At 43.4% G+C, this 21014-nt stretch overlaps 1 protein-coding gene, 1 long non-coding RNA gene and 1 other non-coding gene across 5 annotated transcripts; 2 read left to right on the forward strand and 1 right to left on the reverse strand.

Moving 5' to 3' along the window:
• Nucleotides 1-5159: 5159 nt before the first annotated feature.
• Nucleotides 5160-5232, reverse strand: TRNAR-CCG. Its single transcript has one exon. It is a non-coding gene; the product is annotated as a tRNA-Arg (tRNA).
• Nucleotides 5233-5421: 189 nt separating this feature from the next.
• LOC118024456 lies at nt 5422-8094 on the forward strand. 2 transcript variants are annotated; one of them, XR_004683107.1, is made up of 3 exons: nt 5422-5506; nt 6075-6183; nt 6642-8094. It is a non-coding gene; the product is annotated as an uncharacterized LOC118024456 (long non-coding RNA). The 2 variants fall into 2 exon arrangements; XR_004683108.1 differs by lacking the exon at nt 5422-5506 and adding an exon at nt 5871-5909.
• A 1217-nt stretch (nt 8095-9311) lies between these two features.
• KPNA2 (karyopherin subunit alpha 2) lies at nt 9312-18246 on the forward strand. Of its 2 annotated transcripts, XM_035026249.1 has the most exons (12): nt 9312-9436; nt 9836-9897; nt 10749-10846; nt 10995-11132; nt 12636-12724; nt 13540-13808; nt 14071-14165; nt 14269-14532; nt 14723-14956; nt 15422-15604; nt 17138-17287; nt 17895-18246. In XM_035026249.1, the coding sequence occupies exons 3-12, from the start codon at nt 10772-10774 to the stop codon at nt 17985-17987; spliced, it is 1590 nt and encodes a 529-aa protein (XP_034882140.1). In that variant the 5' UTR covers nt 9312-9436; nt 9836-9897; nt 10749-10771; the 3' UTR covers nt 17988-18246. The 2 variants fall into 2 exon arrangements, with proteins under 2 accessions (XP_034882140.1, XP_034882139.1); XM_035026248.1 differs by lacking the exon at nt 9836-9897 and having other exon boundaries at nt 9313-9436.
• Nucleotides 18247-21014: the final 2768 nt, after the last annotated feature.

Below are 21014 nucleotides of genomic sequence, written 5' to 3' on the forward strand. Positions count from 1 at the left end.
GCCCCCTGCTTGCACTCTCTCCCTCTCCCTCTCTCTCTCTCAAAAAAAAAAAAAAAAAAAAAAAGGCGTCTGCCAAAGATGTTCATCGTGGCAATGTGGCTGGCGACAGCAAAAATGCCCCACCAGTGGAAGCCACTGGCTTCAGGGCTCAGGTGATTATCCTGAACCATCCAGGCCAACTCGGTGCTGGGTAGTCACGCGGCTCACACTGCTCGCATGCTCGCAGAGCTGAGGGGGAGGGATGGTCTTTCTTGGGAAAACTGGAAGGTGGCCCCAAAGTCTTGAAATCTAGTGATGCCGCTACCACTGATAGGGTTCCTGGCAAGGCCGTGTGTACCGAGAACTTCTCTGACTATTCTTGTCCAGGCCGTTTTGCTGTTCATGACCTGAGACCGGTGGTTGTTGTGAGTGTCATCAAAGCAGTGGATGGGAAGGCTGGACCTGGCAGGGTCACAAGTCTGCCCAAAGGGCCCAGAAGGCTAAATGGATCTTATCCCCCAATACCTGTCACTCCAGTCTTAATTGGTGGTGGAAGAATGGTCTCAGAACTCTTTGTCTCAATTGTCCACTTCAGTTTAATAGTAAAAGACTAGTTAATGATAATGATGCATCATAAAACCTTCAGAAGGAAAGGAGAATGTTTTGTGGACCATTTGGGGTGTGTGTGTGTGTGTGTGTGTGGCAGTTTTAAGTTACTAGTCTTTATAATCAGTAATTTTGGGGGGGTGCCTGGGTGGCTCAGTTGGTTAAGCATCTGCCTTCAGCTTAGGTCATGATCCCAGGGTCCTGGGATGGAGCCCCAGTCGGGCTCCCTGCTCAGCGGGGAGTCTGCTTCTCCCTCTCCCCCTGACCTGCACCCTGCCTGTGCTTTCTCTCTCTCAAATAAATAAATTAATAAAATCTTAAAAAAAATAAAATAAAATCAGCAAATTTTTTACTGATGCGGGGACTTGATTTCACAACCCTGAGATATGACCTGAGCTGAAATCAAGAGCCAGCCCCTTAACCCACTGAGCCACCCAGGTGCCATGAAAATCAGTAATTTTTAATGGAAACAACTTGGCCAAAAATCTGTCATAGAATTTTGAGACCAGGGACGCCTGGGTGGCTCAGTTGGTTAAGCATCTGCCTTCAGCTCAGGTCATGATCTCAGGGTCCTGGGATCAATTTCCGCATCGGGCTCCTTGCTCAGCAGGAAGCCTGCTTCTCCCTCTGCCTGCCGCTCCCCCTGCTTGTGCTTTCTCTCTCTCTCTCTCTGACAAATAAATAAAATCTTAAAAAAATTTTTTTTTTGAGACCATTTTAAACAAAGTTCAATGAGGAAAAAAAACCAATCCTGGTCTATATCACCTAAAAGTAACAGTAGTGGTAGACCAATTAATATGGATCACTAAGAACAAAATGTACCAAATTCATGGTGAGGAGAGGTGCTGGTGTTTCAATGTCTAGCTAGCACCCATGCCTCTTTTTTCCTTTTAAGGAATTACCTCGTCGCCTTAAGGGAAGAATTGGTGGGAAGGTAATTTCTCTGTGGCCCCATGGGTCAACAGGAGAAAGGTCCTTGATCCAAGCTGAGCAATTGTAAACATTTCGCCAGAACCTTGATTTTGGAGCAAGGGGACTAAGAGAACTGTCAGAGGTACTTATCACAGTTCCAGCTGTGTGACAAGTGTCAATGATGACAGCGGCGGTGGCCTCCTGACCAGGCGTTTCTGGCTCTCAGAGTCGCTGTGCTTTCAGCTCCTCGCTTTTGGGGGGCCACTGGTGTGTCCTTGACTCTTGCCGGTCCCAGAGCCTAGTTGTCCAGCTCTGCCCTGCTCTTTAGTGAGCGCCTCCCTTCCCCCGTGCCTTTCCAATGAATTATCATTTGCTTTGCTTGGGTTGAGCTGCTTTGTTTCCATTGTTGGCACCTAGAGGGAACTAGCAAAGGAGATTGAAAAGAAGTTGTTTGGAGAACTGAGGAAATGGGATTTTCTGGAAGCCTGGGCAAAGAGCTTGTTTCAAGAAGGAAGGACTGATCAGATCGGGGCACCTGGCTGGCTCAGTCGGTAGAGCATGCCAAGGTCGTGAGTTCAAGCCCCATGTTGGGCAAATAGCTATGTAAAAAGAAAAAAAAAAACCTCGTATTTAAAAAAAAAAAAAAGGAAGGACTGGTCAGGAACTTCAATCTTTGGGGTGAGGTTAAGCAAGATAAGAACTGGAAAGGTGTTTCTTAAATTTGCCAGTTAAGGGGTGCCTGGGTAGCTCAGTTGGTTGAGCATCCAACTCTTGATTGTGGCTCAGGTCATGATCTTGGGGTCGTGAGACAGAGCCCCGTGTGAGGCTCAGTGCTCAGCGGGGAGTCTGCTTGAGATTCTCTCTCACTCTTCCCCTCCCCCGCTGCGTGCGCACGTGCTCTCTCTCAAATAAATAAATAAAAATAAATCTTAAAAAGAAGTGCCAGTTGGGCGCCTGGGTGGCTCAGTTGGTTAAGCGACTGCCTTCGGCTCCAGTCATGATCCTGGAGCCCCAGGATCGAGTCCCGCATCGGGCTCCCTGCTCGGCAGGGAGTCTGCTTCTCCCTCTGACCCTCACCCTTCTCCTCTCTCTCTCTCTGTCATTCTCTCTCTCTCAAAAATAAAAAAAAATAAAAAAAAATAAAAAGCCTTAAACACACGCCTGGGTGGCTCAGTTGGTTGGGCGACTGCCTTCGGCTCAGGTCATCATCCTGGACTCCCGGGATCGAGTCCCGCATCGGGCTCCCTGCTCAGCGGGGAGTCTGCTTCTCCCTCTGACCCTCCCCCCTCTCATGTGCTCTCTCTCTCTCAAATAAATAAATAAAATCTTAAAAAAAAAAAAAAAAAGAAGTGCCAATTAAGAGGTCACCTTCGAGAAGGAGTTTGCCCATCAGCAGGAAAGTGAGGAGAGGATGGCATGTGGGGTAAACGGAGACTCTGGGCACGTGGAGACCGCCCTTGAAGCGCCCTGGCTGCAGGGAGGAAGGGCACCCAGGACTCAGGTGAGATGCCCAGGGCCAAGGGTGAGCTTTTAAGGAATAGAGAAACTGTAGAGTATTTCTGGGCTCGGTGGAAAGAGCCAGTAATGCGCAAAGCTAAAGGCATAGGCGAGAGGGAAATTAATGGGCTTACACCTTTTGAGTGCCTCCTAAGAGCCAGACAAGTTTCCTGAGGAGAGAGGGGACGGGTTCAGAGCCAAGTCAGAGAGAGGGATTGGGCTGTGCCTGGAGGAGGGACAACTCTGCATCTGACACAGGAAAGGGGAGAAATGGGGGAGATGACAGTGGTGAGAGAAGAGGAAAATGTGGAATTTGCTCTAAGTGACCTGAATCTGGGGGTTTCAGTAGGCACTCAATAAACGTGTGCTGATTTTAGCTAAATGAACCACAGTGAGTGAGCCACAAAACATCTACCTTAGAGAAGGAATGAGGCTGAGAAGGAGGTTGGAGGAGAGGAATCGGGTGGGAGAGTCAGGGGAACACACTGGAGGCCTAAGTAGGCTGGCCAAAAGTCCAAAGGGCAGAGAACCAGTGAGGGGTTTGTCCTGCCCTATCCTCAGGGACAGGTATTCCGTTAGGAGAGCGATTTTGCCTTTGGGAGCCAGGGGTGCATTGTCACTGTTCAGTGTCCCCAGATGCTGAATTATCCCCTGATCTTCATTTATCCATGTGTTCTGGTTTAAAAATTCAGCACTACAGGGGCTCCTGGGTGGCTCAGTCGGTTAAGCATCTGACTTCGGCTCAGGTCATGATCTTGGGGTCTTGGGATCAGGCCCTGTGGGGGAGTCTTCTTTCCCTCTCCCTCTCCTTCTGTCCCTCCTGCGGCTCGTCCTCTCTCTGTGTGGGTCTCTCTCTCAAATGAATAAATCAAATCTTAAAAAAATTAAAAAATTAAAATTCAGCACTACATTCCTAATTTTTAAAAGGGGGAGTAAGTATATCAGTTACCCTTCTCCATTGGTTGTTTAGTTTTTAATAAAATTTTAATTTGGGGGGCATCCGGGTGGCACAGTGGGTTAAGCACCCAACTCTTGGTTTCCGCTCAGGTCCTGATCTCAGGGTCGTGAAATCGAGCCCCCCGAATCGGGCTCCGTGCTCAGCGTGGAGTCTGCTTGAGATTCTCTCTCTCTCTCCCTCTGCCCCTCCTGCTTGTGCGTGCACGTGCTCTTTCTCTCTCAAATAAATACTTTTTTAAATTAAAAAATAAAATAAAATTTTAATTTTGGAGTAATGTCAGATTTACAGAGAAGTTGCAAAGATAGAACAGAGGGCTCCCATCTACCCTTCAGCCAGTTTCCTCTCTTAGATCGCCATGTACATTTGACATAAGGAAGAAATCAACGTGGGCATATTACTAGTAATTAAGCTCCAGACTGCTTTTCCCATTAACGTCCTTTTTCTGCTTCAAGTTCAAATCCAGGATAGCATATTGCATTTTGTATTCAGTTGTTTTTAAAGAGTAGGAGTTAACTCAGTGATACTCCTCTTGCACAACTTCAGCAAGAAGAGTTTAAACTTTTCAAGATGGTCTACTGAACTGGTCTAAAAAGCTTAACGTCTGTATTTCTTTTATTACATTAATTTGCAACTCAAACACACACACACACACACACACACACACCCCTACACATACCCCAGAACCATACATTCCAACTACAGTTTTTTGTTCGCAATGCTTTAGGATAGAAACCATAAAAGATGTTTATTATATATGTCCGTTGCAACAGCATGGTGCTTCCCTATAAACTCCCCTTAGTGCTGAAAATAAATCTGGAGCCAGCCCTGAGTCTAAGCATGGGGAGAAAGTTTTGCAGGTGTGACTGCCCGCCGTGAAGCCAAGCTTGAAAAGATAGACAAAAAGAGGGGATGCCATCTGTCTGTGTAGTCGGCAGTTCGTGCTTCCTAAGGACTTTTTTACTTTAAAAAAATACGTCAGTATAAATTAAGCAAGAGTTAAGCGCTCCTCTTTTGTGCCAAATATCCGCCTTCACTTGCAGGGTCTTAATCGCAGTATTTTTAAAACGCGGACATGCATTTCCTAATTTGTAAATACCGTTGTTCTTGAGATCGCTGTTAGAGACGCGGAAGAACCACAATTCAAAATCTACTTCACTGCCGTCAGTGCCCATTACCGCCTTTCTCTCCACCAAAACTAATCTCCGTGCGACCCAGATGGGACTCGAACCCACAATCCCCAGCTCCGGAGGCTGATGCCTTATCCATTAGGCCACTGGGTCACCACAGGATCCGGGTTCTCACACCGTCTCCTTACGCGATGCCATCATCGCGCCCCGCCCCGCGTTCCGCGGCCTCGCGTCGGGCGCCGAGCGATTTAGGAGCCGCCCCCAGCGGCGGCAGCGCGCGCCTGCGCCCACCTGCGCCCTCCCCCCCCCCGGCCCGCCACTCGCGCCCCCGTGCGCCTGCGCGTGGCCCTCCCCGCCCCACTGCTCCGGGACTGCGTGGCCGGCACGCGGGAGGCTCCGGGTGGCTCTCGGCCTGTGGCCTTGGAAGGTTCTCTGTCCTCGCTGCGCGTTAGGCGCACTTGGGGGAACTTAGACGAAATTCCAGGGCCTGTCCTTCCTTCGTTCTAATTCTGTTTACCTGAGCCCGGGCGTCTGCGTTTTACAAAGTTCCCTGGGACTGCCCAGTGCCGCCTCCCGCAGAGCCTGAGCCCCTTCCGCTCCCTACACGCCCCACAACCTTCCCGTCCCTTACTGCCCCTCGGTCCCTGCCTTTCCCGTAGTCACTCAGGGTGCAGCGTTGTCATGAACTATTATGTGCTGGGGACTGTTGGGGGACTCCAGGGGGAACAGCCTTTCTTTTTCAAATCTGTCCTCCCTCACTCATTTAACGTCCATTTTTCTCCCCTGTCTTGTCTTGACCTCCGGATTAAAGGGGAAATGGATATAACAAGGTTCGTCAGTACAAAACAATAGGGATTTTGTTTTTATCCTGTCCTGGGTCTTGGATAAAGATTCAGAGACTTTTTGGTTCCATGCACAATTATGTCTATGCTTGTTGCCTGTGAAGATGCTGCATTCGTGGTTTTTAAAAATGCACAATTTCGTTTTCTCCTTAGACACCGAACACCTATTCATTGTAGAATCGTCTAAAGTATGGATAAGCCAAACGATGGAAATTGAAATGGAAAATTCTACCACGTGGAGCTTACCACTGTTAACATTTTGGTGTGTATCTTTCAAATCTTAGGTGTCTGTGTGTCGCATGTCACAGTTTTAGTACCTGTAAACCCTGAGTCATTAAGGGAATGCTTTCAATGAAAATTAGGACATTATTAGTAAATAACAATTCACTAATCATTTAGCATTGGTGGTACAGAAATGACAGTGGGTAAAACTGACACCTCAGTGAATCAAGGCAGTGGAACCAAACTAGTAATGATCATCCTTCATGTTCATACACTGGTGAAGGGGGTGGCGGTAGCTGGCTTTGCTTAAAAAAAAAAAAGTCCTTGATGACGCTGTAAGAATTGTCGATTGTATTAAATCTCCACGCTTGAGGACACATTTTTTTAATATTTTGTGTGACAAAATGGGAAGTATACATCAATCACTTCTTTCAAATACAAATACAATAATCGTCTTTTTTTTTCCTTCCACTTTTTAAAAAAACATTTCATTTTTAGGTAATATCTATCCCCATGGTGACACTGGAACTCAGGACCCTGAGATCAAGAGTTGCAAGCTCCAGAGACTGAGCCAGCCAGGCGCCCCACAATGGTTGTCTTTGAGGGAAAGAAATTGTATGATGTTTGAGTTGCAAGCTAAACTAACTGCTTTTTCAGTGGAAAATGGTTTTTACTTGAAAGAACAACTAACAGACAAATTATGATTATTTAGCCTTAGACGCACTTGGATTTGCTTCTCTGAAAGCAGGAGAGTTTCAAGCTCATGCCACCAGCACACGCAGTCCTATGGAAGAGAGAGGATATCTCACACCCAAAGGCCTCAGTAAACAGTTTATTGCATTGTGTTAAATCTTCATCACCAAACCAGTCCCCAGGGCCTGGGGATGGAATGTACTGACTGGCCTAGGCCATACAAGGTCCTCTCTTGAATCTCCATCCAAACTATTATAAGTTAAGAGTAGAGGGTGTATGGTACCCCCAGGACAACATTGTATCTTTCAAAGGCAACTTTCACTTTGGACATCATATTTCTTTTTCAGGTTGTTTTCAGGTGAGGGTACAGAATAGTGGTTGAGAGCATGGCAGCCTGGGTCTGAATCCTGTCTGCCATTTACTGGCTGTGCGAACCTGGACAAGGTCCTTAACCACTCCTAATTCAGTCTTCTCTTCTGTGAGATGGTACAGGTAATAATAATACTACAACACGGAGTTGTGAAGATTAGATGTATTAATATATGTAAAACACTTAGAACACTTCTGCGCACATAGTACTCCATATTTTCAAGCAGAAGAAAACCCAATATAACTAGCTTAAACAACAAAGGAAGTGTATCGGGTGACATAATTGCAAAGTTACATAATTGCAACCTTCAGAGGTAGGGCAGGCTGTTGATCAGAGCTTTCATGGTTTCTCTACAATTGTCCTATTCAAATTTCTAGGACTCACATCCCCCAGTCCAGAAGAACACAGCCTGCTTTCCTATCTCCAGTCATTAAACAAAAGGCATAGGCTTCCCAGCTGAATGAATTTAGGTCATATGCCTCCCTGAACCATTCACAGCAGCCAAGAGAATCCCTTGCAATGACTGGTTTAGGGGTGAATTCTTTCCACATTTTTGCACTTAGGGGGATTGGATTATACTGACTGAGTAGGTGGGAGTACAATCAGCTGCCAATGAACCCCTTAGCTGCTACACAGTGAGTGAGGCTGGCAAAAATGTCTACAATAATGGACGAAGTTCAAGGTTTGAATTTAATTATAGTAATAAACCAATACAATGTTTCTAAAAATATCCTTTTTAGAACACAGAAAAATTGCAGAAAGAAAACAAACAGATCTTTAACTCTGATGCTCTGATAACCATTTGTGATGCAAGAAAATGCAAACATTTTATTCAGAAAAGTGTAAGATACAGCATAGAAACATATTGGAGCAATTGGCAAAACTTGAATACAGACTATATAATAAATAATAGCATCAAAATTCAGTTGTCTTGGGGTCCCTGGCTGGCTCGGTCAGTAGAGCATGCAACTCTTGATCTCGGGTCATGAGTTTGAGCCCCACAATGGGTGTAGATTACTTTAAAAAAAAAAGACAAACACAAAAAACCTTAAAAAAAATCCTTAAAGGGGCACCTGGATGGTTCAATCGGTTAAGCGTCTGCCTTCAGCTCAGGTCATGATCCCAGGGTCCTGGGATCGAGCCCTGCATTGGGCTCCCTGCTTCGGCTGGGGTCTGCTTCTCCCTCTCCTTCTGTGCTCTCTCAAGTATAAATAAAACCTTGAAAAAATCCTTAAACAAAACAAAAAAGTTCATTTGTCCTGAATTTGATGATTGCGGTGTGGTCATATAAGAGAATGTCATCAGAAGATACACACTGAAGTATTTAGTGGTTAAGGGACAGAATTTCTGAAACTTACTCTCAATTGGTTTGAAAGTGTATATATATATGTATATATATGGCTTTTACATGTTACTTTTACACACACGCACACACATGTTAACATTTGGCAAATCTGCGTAAAGATTTGCAGTTCTTCTGTATTTGGAATTATTTAAAAATAAGAGAGTGTCTGGAGAAACAGCCATAAGAAAACTTTTATTACCAGATTTGTGACTTCTATGCAGTCTTTTATGACAAAGGTTAAAAAAATAAAACAACTAAAAAATGCAACACAAACCTGCCTTATCCCTTCCTTCCATAATAGCCAGGAACCCCTGCCAAGTTCCTACTGTATCCTATCAAGGAAAAAACTCAAAGCAATATGTTTCTACATTAAGATTTTTTTTTTAACCCACCTCCTCTGTATCAAGATTTTTAAAGAGAATTATTTTGGAAATCAGCTGTGGTGCTTTGGTTAAAGCAGACGCCCAGGCAAACGACCTGCGAGCGATCTCCCCGGCATAAACCCTCTGCAGAAGCCCTAGGTTCGGGCCAAGGTGGGGCTGAGAACTGGCCCGCTGCATGCCGGGATCTGGAGTCTTTCTTCACCCAACTGCAAAGCGCTCTGGGATTGCCCGGCCGCTCCCATATCTCGCGATGCTATCGTCTCTTCTTCGCCCTATGACCCCCCCCACCTTAACGTGTTTTTTAAATCCGCCAATGGGAGCGCAGGGTAGGCTCGAACCAGCCAATCGGAATGCGGGGACACCGGGAAATTTAAATCGCGCCGGCCGGCTGCACGAGCCACACCGTCTTTGGGGTGATCCGTGGTGGACGTTTTGAGGGCAGCTGACCTGCAGCCTGCGCGCCCCGGACCGCCTTCTGTGGAAGCCTGAGCCGGCCGTGGAGGTACGAACTCAGGCCGGAGCCCAGCCCGAGTGATAACGGCAGATGTGCAGGCCGCCCTCGGCTTGCGGGTGGCGGGAGGGGAGGCCGGGCGTACACGCCCGACCTGGCTCTGGCCTCCCTCGTTGACGAGGCCCCGGGGGCGTCGTTCGTTGACGGGGCGGCTGGTTCGCGGTGCGAGTGCTTGGGTTTTAGGGCGCCGAGGCTCTGCGAACCGCGGCTAGACCTCTGGCGCGTCGCGGCGGGGAAAATCAATGAGGCCCGAGGGTGAGCGTCCCGGGAGGTGGCCCAGCGCCTCTCGCCCCTCCTCCGCCCGTTCCCCGCTGCATCTTCCCGGGTGGGGGCAGAGGAAGGGCCTGGAGATGGGGGTGGCAGTTGGAAGAACCGTCTCTTAACACGTAGGCCCGGGGCTGGCTGAGACACAGCGTCGGAAAAGAACAGCACCGAATGAAAGATAACAAATCGTAAGGAGGATTTGTACTTTTGTCCCCTTTCGGCGATCGCTCTTAAAGTCTGAATGAAGCACAGTTGATATCAGCCTTGTTAAGTGCCTTCACTCGAAATTTCTGGAAATGAGAATGCGAGATGCTGTGGATGCAGAACTGTGTCTCGAGTTTTCAGTGTTGACACGGAATGTTGTGGAAGACTCCATAATGTGATGATGAGCCAAAGATTTCTTTTAATTTTCAAGTGTGGAGAATGTACCTATTTTGGCCATTTAAAGACAATAGAGGGAGCCTCCAGGATATGGATTTATTACCCGTAGGACATAGGTTTTAACCGTGAGCTAGTTCCCCTATTTTTGCCTTCGGTTAACTATTTAGTTGAAATAGTCCAGTATGGTAGTCACCGGGCTGATGTGGCTAGTCCGCTTGGGATAGGCTGTAAGCCTCAAGTACACACAAGGGATTTTGGAGAATTAGGATGAAAAAAGTGTAAAATAGCTCAATAACTCGAAATATTATAACGTTGAAATGCGAACATATTGGATGTGTTGGGTTAAATAAAAGAGATTAAAATTAATTTCACTCATTTCTTTTTGCTGCTTTGAAAAATGTGGTTGCTAGGATATTTAAATTTATACAACTTGCTTTGTATTTCTGTTTCTGATGGAGCACTGCTCCAGGAAGTCTCAGCCCTTCAGAGGGGAGGGGACTAATATTGTTTGGCCAGTTCACTATTTCATAGTGCTGAAAAAGGAAGTTGCTCCTCTAATATGCAAGTGTGGATCCAGTATATACTTGATAATTTTAGAAGCTCTTCTTATTGACAAAGCAAAATGATAAAAGGGGAATTTTTTCTCTCCAACTTACAGCTTTCTCCCTTTGTCTCATAACCATGTCCACCAACGAGAATGCTAATTCACCAGCTGCCCGCCTTAACAGATTCAAGAACAAGGGGAAAGACAGTACAGTGAGTACCTTCTGTTGCTTTCCTGTGGTATTTTTCAAATGGAAAGGTATTTGGGAAGGGATCAGAACTTTGAGGAAATTTGAAATAAACGTCCTCACTTCGCAACAAAAACTGATATAGTAGGTGAAGTGGTTTATCTTTTTCCAAGGAAATGAGGCGGCGCCGAATAGAAGTTAATGTGGAGCTGAGGAAAGCTAAGAAGGATGACCAGATGCTGAAAAGGAGAAACGTAAGCTCGTTTCCTGATGATGCTACCTCTCCACTACAGGAAAACCGCAACAACCAGGTAAATATATATTTTAGATTATGAATTACGGCAAACCCACAAAATCAATATGGTGATTTTCTTAGAAATTTAAATAGTAAGGGGCTTCCGGGTGGCTCAGTGGCTTAAGCATCAGGTCTTGGTCTCAGGGTTGTGAGATGAGCCTCGCTTTGGGCTCCACACTGGGTATGGAGCCTACTCAAAAAAAGAAAGAAATTTAAATAACATTCCTAGCCTAATGGTTTTAACTATCAACTCTGTGAAGATCTTTTTTTCTGCTCCCAGTCAGTAATTCTGTTGGGTTGTCTCCTTTCCTACCCACTCTCCCTAATCTGCTGAAGCTGATTCCAAGGTCTCCTTTAGCTCTGAACTCCCTTCAGGTTTCCCTGCATTTCTGGCCACCAGTTCAGTACCTTGACTAGCCAGTCCAATGTTAACTGAAAGTTAGTGTGTCTAGCACCAGTCACTTTCTGCCTTTTTGGGGTGTTTCTGTTTTTTGTACTTGTCACCAGCTTTGTTCAGATCTTTTTCCTCCTGAAATATTTTCAGTGGTCTTCTAATTTATCTTTCCCTTCATTCTATGCCACATAATACTTACCTAAACAAAGTCTTAAAATACTGCTTTAGACCTCTTCTTTCTCTGCTTAAAAACTTTGGTAGTTTTAAATCCATATTCTTTGAAAAAAAAATTTTTGTGTGTGTAAATTAGATCAATCTTAGATTTTCAATTTCGTTTTTATCTTTCAAAGATACTGGGAATCTTTAGTGCCTCAAAAAAATTTTTTTTTCCACCGAATAGTACCTATTTCTAGAGTACTATATTCAAATCCTATCTTCTTATAGCACTCCTTGGTCATCCTAGCAGGAAAAATGTTCCCTTTTCAGGATTCCCATAGCATCCCAGCTGTGCACTAAGATGGAGAGTAAATGCTAACATAACATGAATATTCACCATTTGTTTTATGGTTATCTATTTTTCACATTTTCCTTAAGTTGTAAGCTCCTACAGAAAAAGGGATGCTGTCTTTTTGAGTTCACTGTAGCACTGATTCTCAAACCCTTCTACTGTGATTACAACATGAAACATTTTTGTAGCACTGTACTGTGGAGATGCAGAGATTATAAGCTTAGGTACGAAAATCCCCAGCACGTTGCCTACATAACTCCATCCCTTTCTCCCTGACAGCATATCTGAATGCAAGTGATTGAGACTAATGCAGGAACAACCTTCAAACTGCTCTAATTTCATTTATTAAATTGTTCATAGTCTCTTCTTTTAGTGACAAAATAATGGGATGATACTGCATAACTAGAGATTCCAGTGAGTCATACACCAAGTTTGAGCACTGTTCTGCATATGAAAGAATGAATATTTAATTAATAGCCAAAATTAAATGTGAGGCTAAACTTTTAGTAACTGATTATAAACCTAAAAATGTCTTCACAGTGGCAAGTAGGGATTTTATTGTTTGTATTTAATGTTAAAAATGAGAATTTGTGCAATTAATACCACTGTCCTTGCAGGGCACTGTAAATTGGTCTGTTGATGACATTGTCAAAGGCATAAATAGCAACAATTTGGAAAGCCAGCTCCAGGCTACTCAAGCTGCTAGGTAAGTCTTTTCTGCCAAAGCATGGGTAACCTAAGATATCAGCCCTTTTGGATTTTTTTGGTGGGAAAGAGACAGACAGATGGCATGGGTAAAATAAAAGTTAGGTTTGCCATAGGCCTATTTTCATTAGAATCTTCCCTTAGGTGAAACTGTGATTTTGTATAAATCACAGTTGCCTAAAGTCCTGCCCACCCCAGTGGTAATCACTGTTAATCTTTTGGTGTGCTTTTTAAGTATATTAACGAAGTTTTTGTCAAGGTGGCATTTCAAGTTGGTGTCAGAGAAAGGAATTATTCAGTAGGTGGGATTTGCACATTCATTTAGAATGGCGCATTTACCCTTACTTCTATCAAATACGAATATTTGTGACATCCATAACAAAGAATTAACAATTTCTGTAGTTTGACAGTGTGCTGAAAAACAAATCCAAGTGACAAATGATGAAGGAAAAGATGCTTAACCTCACTAGTAGTTAGGGAAACACAGATTAACAATGGTAGTGTAATTGTGTCAGATTGTCAAAGTTTTAAAGTGACAAGATCTAACGTAGTTTGTGGGGATGCAGAGAGGAGGCTATTTTACATTATTGGTAATATTTCAATTTTGGGGAAAAGGTAATTAAAGACACCACGTGTGGCAGCACCATGCAACCCAGTCTGTTCATCTCCTCTTAAATTCCAGGAGGTTTCAACATTTAGTGCATTACTTTAAAAGGTTATCTCAAGTTGAATTGCATTTTAAATTGATTTTTAAAGTTAATAAACTTCTCTTGTTAATCATCTTCAACTTTTGTTTCTCTTTCCGCTTACCCTTAGGAAACTGCTTTCTAGGGAAAAACAGCCCCCCATAGACAACATAATTCGGGCTGGTTTGATTCCAAAGTTTGTGTCCTTCTTGGGCAGAACTGATTGTAGTCCCATTCAGTTTGAATCTGCTTGGGCTCTCACTAACATTGCTTCTGGGACGTCAGAACAGACCAAGGCTGTGGTAGATGGAGGTGCTATCCCAGCATTCATTTCTCTGTTGGCATCTTCCCATGCCCACATCAGTGAACAAGCTGTATGGGCTCTAGGAAACATTGCAGGTACTTGGATTTAAAATTCTTTTGACCATCTCTAATCATACTGAGGTTGGGAGAAGTGCCTTGTCATAAGTAAGAGTCACCTGTGTGTTAAGATTTAAACTTGCTTGCTTTTAGTGCTTATAGAGGGGTATTAATGGCATCTAAGTAAGTTAGGGAATTTCCGAGAGTATTGTCTTTGTGTTAGGACGCTGGTGCACTCAGTCACTGAACATTGATGGTGCTAGACAAGTAGATTATGATTAACCTTGCCTTTTTTTTTTAGGTGATGGTTCAGTTTTTCGAGACTTGGTTATTAAGTATGGTGCAGTTGACCCACTGTTGGCTCTCCTTGCAGTTCCTGATATGTCATCTTTAGCAGTAAGTTGCTAACATAAGTCCGGTTACTCAGTTCTTGATTCTAATTTTTCCCACCCCCTCAAAATATAGAGGGACTTCTCATTGCATTTTTCTTTCCCCTCAGTGTGGTTACTTACGTAACCTTACTTGGACACTTTCAAACCTTTGTCGCAACAAGAATCCTGCACCCCCATTAGATGCTGTTGAGCAGATTCTTCCTACTTTAGTTCGTCTCCTGCATCATGATGATCCAGAAGTATTGGCAGATACCTGCTGGGCCATTTCCTACCTTACTGATGGTCCAAATGAACGGATTGAAATGGTTGTGAAAACAGGAGTTGTGCCCCAGCTTGTGAAGCTTCTGGGAGCTACTGAATTGCCCATTGTGGTAAGTTAACTTGAGAATGTAAACCATAAGAAGCATGGTCAGTTGATACTAATGTTGACACATTGCCTATTTTAGGCCATGAGGAGCCTCTGACTTGTCAAAACCTTTAGGGTGTAGAGTTTTTGAGCAGTGTTGGAAAAAATAAGAGATAATCGTTGGCATCAACATTTTTTTTTTTTTTCCTTTTCAGACTCCTGCGCTAAGAGCCATAGGAAATATTGTCACTGGGACAGATGAACAGACTCAGGTTGTAATAGATGCAGGAGCACTTGCTGTTTTTCCCAGCCTCCTAACGAACCCCAAAACTAATATTCAGAAGGAAGCTACGTGGACAATGTCAAACATCACAGCTGGTCGCCAGGACCAGATACAGCAAGTTGTGAATCATGGATTAGTCCCATTCCTCGTTGGTGTTCTCTCTAAGGTAATGAAGTCTTAGTACTTAACCAAAGGATGTTAGTATTTATGGATGGACATTTGGTAGAGCTGTCCTTGATAAGATTCTTTTTTTTTTTTAAAGATTTTATTTATTTATTTGACAGAGAGATAGAACAAGTAGGCAGAGAGGCAGGCAGAGGGAGAGGGAGAAGCAGGCTCCCCACTGAGCAGGAAGCCCGATGCGGGGCTCGATCCCAGGACCCTGGGATCATGACCTGAGCCGAAGGCAGCCGCTTAACCAACTGAGCCACCCAGGCGCCCCCCTTGATAAGATTCTTAATGTATCAGTGTTGGGTTCTAAGTCCTTTGCTAAATAGTGGCCAGTAACCTCTTTCACTTATGGTTGGATGGAATCAGTTAGTAGTTTAGTCCTTGTTTTTCTGTAACGGTACTTTTGGGGTCTTATTTTTACAATCGTTCTGAAGTAAACTTGTTTCCTTATGTTTATTAGGCAGACTTTAAGACACAAAAGGAAGCTGTCTGGGCTGTGACCAACTATACAAGTGGTGGGACAGTTGAACAGATTGTATACCTCGTTCATTGTGGCATAATAGAACCATTGATGAACCTCTTAACTGCAAAAGACACCAAAATTATTCTGGTTATTCTGGATGCCATTTCAAACATCTTTCAGGTAAGTCATAAGGTAGCATTTGAATTTGGGCTTGATGGTAATTGATGATATTTAGACTCAGGGTAGGACAGCTAAGGTTACTCAGTAGGGCCACAGAATTAGAAAGGCTGTTTATGTGGGGCACACTCTCAGTAAGACGTGACAAGGGATTATAAGAGATTAAAGGAGATGACAAGTGGGTGACCTGAATTGAAATCAAGTCCATATGTGGACAGGATTCATTCCTATCTGTTTTGTCAAAAATCTTTAATTCTCCAATGTCGTACTGAATTTTGGTACAGTTAAAATTTGATGACTTAAAGTTATCTAATTTTATTTTTCTTCTGGTTCCCTTCCTAATTAACCCAAGCATGCTAGCATGTGGCACCTTGTCACAGTAGTTGAAGGTAGGTAGGTCCTACCTAATGACTTTAAACTTCTGATATGGAAATTTTACCTAGAACAGTCAAGTCTAGGATAATGATGCTTGGTGTATCCATCACCCAGCATAAATAATTTGTCAACATTTGGCCTATTTTCCTACTCTTCCCTTACCTAAACCCTCCAAATTTAATTATTTTGAAGTATATAAGTTATTTCATCTGTAAATATTTATGTATTCTAAAATTTGAGACTGTAAAAAAGGCTAACCACAGTTTCATTTTTATACCTAATAAATTCTTGATATCAGCAAATAATCCAATCAGGGAAATTTGTTTTTATATGGCCTAAGGGCCATCTTTGCCCTTATATGATGGTTCTCTACCTTGACTACACTTTGGTGTTATCTGAGGTGCTTTTTTAAAAAGATCTTATTTATTTATTTATTTACTCATTCATTCATTTATGAGACAGAGCATGTGTTAAGGGGGGCAGGGAGGGTGGGAAAGGGAGAGAGAATCTCAGCAGACTGTGTGCAGAGCCCCGTGTGGGGCTCAATCCCATGACTCCTGAGAATCATGACTTGAGCTGAAACCAGGAGTCAGGTGCTTAACTGACTGAGCCACCCAGGTGCCCCTCAGGTGCTTTTATAAAACAGTAATTTTCTGTTCTCATCATAGACCAATTGAACCTGGATATGGTGTCATTTTTAAAGTTGCCCAGGTGATTTTGATGCACAGAAATGATTGAGAACTACTGTACGATCTGGCTGAGTGCTACAGAAGTAGCTACTAAGAGCAAATACAGACCTGATCACCTTGAATTTTTAGAAAATGTAAACTGAGCCTCGGTGGCTCAGTCAATTAAGCGTCTGCCTTCAGCTCTGGTTGTGATCCCGGGACTCGTGATCCCAGAGTGCCGGGATGGAGCCCCACGTTGGGCTCCCTGCTCAGTGGGGAGTCTGCTTCTACCTCTGCCCTTCACCCCACTTGTGCTCTCTCTCTCTCAAATAAATAAAATCTTAAAAAAAAAATGCAAACTGGAGATAAAACCATCTCATAGGGTTGTTGAAGGAACTTTTTGAGTGGTTGTCTGATATACATCAATACCCAAACATAAACATTATTTTCATTAAAATAGAACATTCAGTAAATTTGGAATTTTTTTTTTTAGGCTGCTGAGAAACTAGGTGAAACTGAGAAACTTAGTATAATGATCGAAGAATGTGGAGGTTTGGACAAAATTGAAGCTCTACAAAACCATGAAAATGAGTCTGTGTACAAAGCTTCATTAAACTTGATTGAGAAGTATTTCTCTGTAGAGGTGAGTAAGATGGTAATGTTAACAAGAATTTGGAAAATACACAAAGTCAAGCCCCTAAGATTTCTTTTCCTTATACTTTTAAATGAGCCCTGTGCCCTTGTTAAATATGGCAAAATATCAGTGTGAGTAGGACATGATGTATGTATTTGCTCCTCAGATGTTTGGCTTGATGATCATATAATCTTTAACCAGAAATTTTTAAAATTAAAAAAAAAATCACCACTCTACTTTCAAATGAGTAGTCTTAGGGACTTAATATCTTGAGAGTAAGTTTGTGTAGGAGTTGATGGCGAAGTGGGCCAACCCTACTAATAGGCCATCTTCCTTCCCATTTCCTACTGAAAAGTGACAGGTGGGGAAGTAAATCTCTCTTGTGGTAGCATCCTTCACCCTTTCAGAATCTTCCTCTCCCAGGCGCTCCCGAATTAGCAAGTTTCAGCAGCTCTCCCTCCCCTATTTCAAATATTGAAATACGGTTCAGCATTAAAGGTGTAATATGCAGATGAAGACCTTAAGAATAAATATAGACTTCTAGACAGACTGCTGCCTGGAAATGTGCTGTGTTTGTGGAATTATATTGTTTGGTTCTGTTTTTTAATACTTCCAGGAAGAGGAAGATCAGAATGTTGTGCCAGAAACTACCTCTGAAGGCTATACGTTCCAAGTTCAGGATGGCACTCCCGGGACTTTTAACTTTTAGATTGTACAGCTGAGGCAGAAAGTTGTTTGTTGTGTACTCTGTTTGGTAGAAGTTTGTCTTACTGTTTCTCTACTAAGAACTCTTTTTAAATGTGTTTTGTTACTGTAGCACTTTTTACAAGGAAACTCTACTTCACCAGTTCCAAACTGTACAACCTGTATGAAGCTCCTCCTCTCAGTGGGTTTCTTACTTCTATGTGGAATCTCCTCTCTTGCAGTGTCCTGTAAATAAAGATTAAATTCCACTCTTTTCTTTACTTCACCGTACCTATGTATTGCTTTCTAATTTGGAGTTCTTAAGATTGCAGGTGAAGGGTGCCGGACCCAAACCCATGTGAGTAACCAGAGGTGTGGTTCTGGTTGCGTACATGGTTTGATATCAGGTTTGTGAGGTCATCAAGGATGCAAGGGTGATAGCTTTTTGTCCTGCCCACTTCTGAGTTCTGGCTTTGCTCTAGGCTGCTTCCATCCTTTGTAAATCATGGCTGTTGGTGCTTCCAGATGTCATATCCACTACACACCAGTCAGAATAGAATTTTTCAGAAGTTTGCACAGAAAAATGAACAAAATGTCCCAGAAGCCCTCAGCCAAGATCTCCTTAAATCTCGCTAGCCAGGGAGACGGGATAAATATATATATATATACACATTAAGTTTAATCACAAGGCTCCTAGAGCTACAGGTAGAATTCATTCCTCCCAAACTTCAAGGCTGAACGTAGTTTCAAAGGTGTACGTTGGTTTGCCCAGAAGTTCTGTTTAATTGGTAGGGGGTGGGGTCCAAGTATCTTTTTAAAATTTCATTCCCAAATGCTCTGTACAGTCCAGGTATAAAGCCACTAATCTAAGGAATAGTTACGCTATTAGCAGTATAGGAAATGGATTTGGGGGAGAGAGAGAGGGAGGGTTAACCAAAGTTCACCACAAGTCTTAGGACAAATGAAAGGCACCTTAAAAGCACTCCTATCCGTTTCTCTGTTGATGAGTGGGAAAGTAATGAGCCAAGCCTCCCCTGCTGAAGTCGGACGGCTTTGCCTGCTTGTTTTTCCACAGAAGTTCTAGAGCTGAGGTGGTGGAGGTGGGCATTTGGGTTGAAGACTAAAAGTGAGTTGGGGGGTGCCTGGGTGGCTCAGTCGTTAATCGTCTGCTTTTGGCTCAGGTCGTGGTTCCAGGGTCCTGGGATCGAGGCCCGCGTCGGGCTCTCTGCTTGGTGGGAAGCCTGCTTCTCCCTCTCCCACTCCCCCTGCTTGTGTTGCCTCTCTCACTGTGTCTCTCTCGGTCAAATTAAAAAAAAAAAAAAAAAATTAAAAGGGAGTTGGGACCACAGAGGGCTACTGTATTCCGTAAAATAAGCTAGTTTTGCAAGTTAGTGGTAGTATAATGCAACAAATTTCCGTTTACTTTGTCTCCGTGGGAATAAACGTAAGGATATTCTTACCCCCTCAGCTCATCAGTCTGCACCTAAGTACATTTTGCCTTTTGCAGATAACAGGCTTTTAAAGTGGCTGCTATGAGATATATATATTTAATGCTTGTTTAGGTGCAGAAATAGAGAATACTTTGGCTAATGCTTATTTAAAACACCTCCTGCAGCCGAGTTTTTAATTTGGAACACCGAGCCATGTTACCCCTGGTCCTCCTGAGCTCAGGGTGTCCTGTTGGGAGCCCTGGTCATTTTCTCGGCTTGTTGTATACAAAGGCTTCCATAAAGGGGAGGCAGAAGTCACAGAACTGCAGACTGCCCTTCCTGTCCCACCTACTTGCTGCACTGCCCTTTTTTCCTACCCTTGTTCCAAGGTAAGTCTCTTAGATGCCGGACCCCAAAGTCGTGAATGTGAGAAAAAAGAACATGGAAGTAAACCTGGAGACCAGAGGTTTTTGTTGTAGGAGAGGTGGGGCTTAGTGGGCTGAGGGACCAGTGGAATACACACTGGTAGGAAGCCTGAAGTCTGTCGTATTGAGAGGGAAAGCATGACCTGGTAGTGAAGTAATTGCCGGGAGACAGCTGATGGCCAGAAATACATTTTCATATCTGAGATAACATTTTTAGCATGCTGGTTTCCTCTTCAGCCACCAACCTTTTCCTCGTTAGCAAAGTGTTAATGTCTAAATAGCTTTTATGAATGCACATTTTGTAGCTCCTATCAGTTTTAAGTCATTTTTAAAACTTGAATAAATTCCCTTTGCCCATAATTCTCAGTTTTGTATTAGTTTGTAGTAGGTAATTAGGGGTGGGAAGGTAACACTTAAATTTTCATGAGGCAAATACCGAAGGAAAATCTAGCACTTGTGCAGTGGCAAAAATCCTTAGAGTTAAGCTGTGGTTAGAGGTTGAACATCAGTGTTAAAACACCGCACCAAGTGTTGATTCTTTACCTTACTGATTGTATCAGCTTTAAGTCCTATTAAGCTACTATTTTTGGAATAAAGTAGGACATAAACATTCCGTTTCTTAAGGTTGTTGGATTATTCCTTCACCCCGAATCTTTCTGTGGCTGCATCATCACTGAAAAGATAAAAACTGGATAATTTCGTTATAGTAGATCTTCGGTGTTAAGTGGGATTTTGCTTCAGCATTTGGCCTCGAATTGCTTTTTTTTGAGCTTCCAAGAACCAGGTCAATTAAAACCAAAATGGTGTTCACCAAAGTGGTATGTTCCTTTTTATCTTACCAATAGTTCTAGGAGCAAAATCTTCAGTTTGTTGGGCAGTTGGAACCCTTGTGAGATTACAGGACCCCAAGTTCAGAAGGCCATGAAGAAAAGCTGGCTACTCCTTGCCTCCCTCCACCCTGCTGGAGCTTGCCAAAACCCAGCTGGCTGAATTTGGAAAGCCCTCGAAACATGTCATTAATGGTGCTTTCTTTTGAGAGTGGGCTGTTGACCTAATTTGTGATGAACAAAACCTGGCCAAATCCTGCAGCGCCCCTCTCCCCCAAGGGAACGTGTAGTGAAAAGTGTTTAGCAACATCACGGAGTTAATTCTCACAACCTCAGCTAATAAAGATGATAAAAAACACTGAAGCTATTA

This window comes from Mirounga leonina, unplaced genomic scaffold (genome assembly GCF_011800145.1).
Source record: "Mirounga leonina isolate KUSES-001 unplaced genomic scaffold, KU_Mleo_1.0 Mir_197, whole genome shotgun sequence".
In the NCBI taxonomy this organism is placed as follows: domain Eukaryota; kingdom Metazoa; phylum Chordata; class Mammalia; order Carnivora; family Phocidae; genus Mirounga; species Mirounga leonina.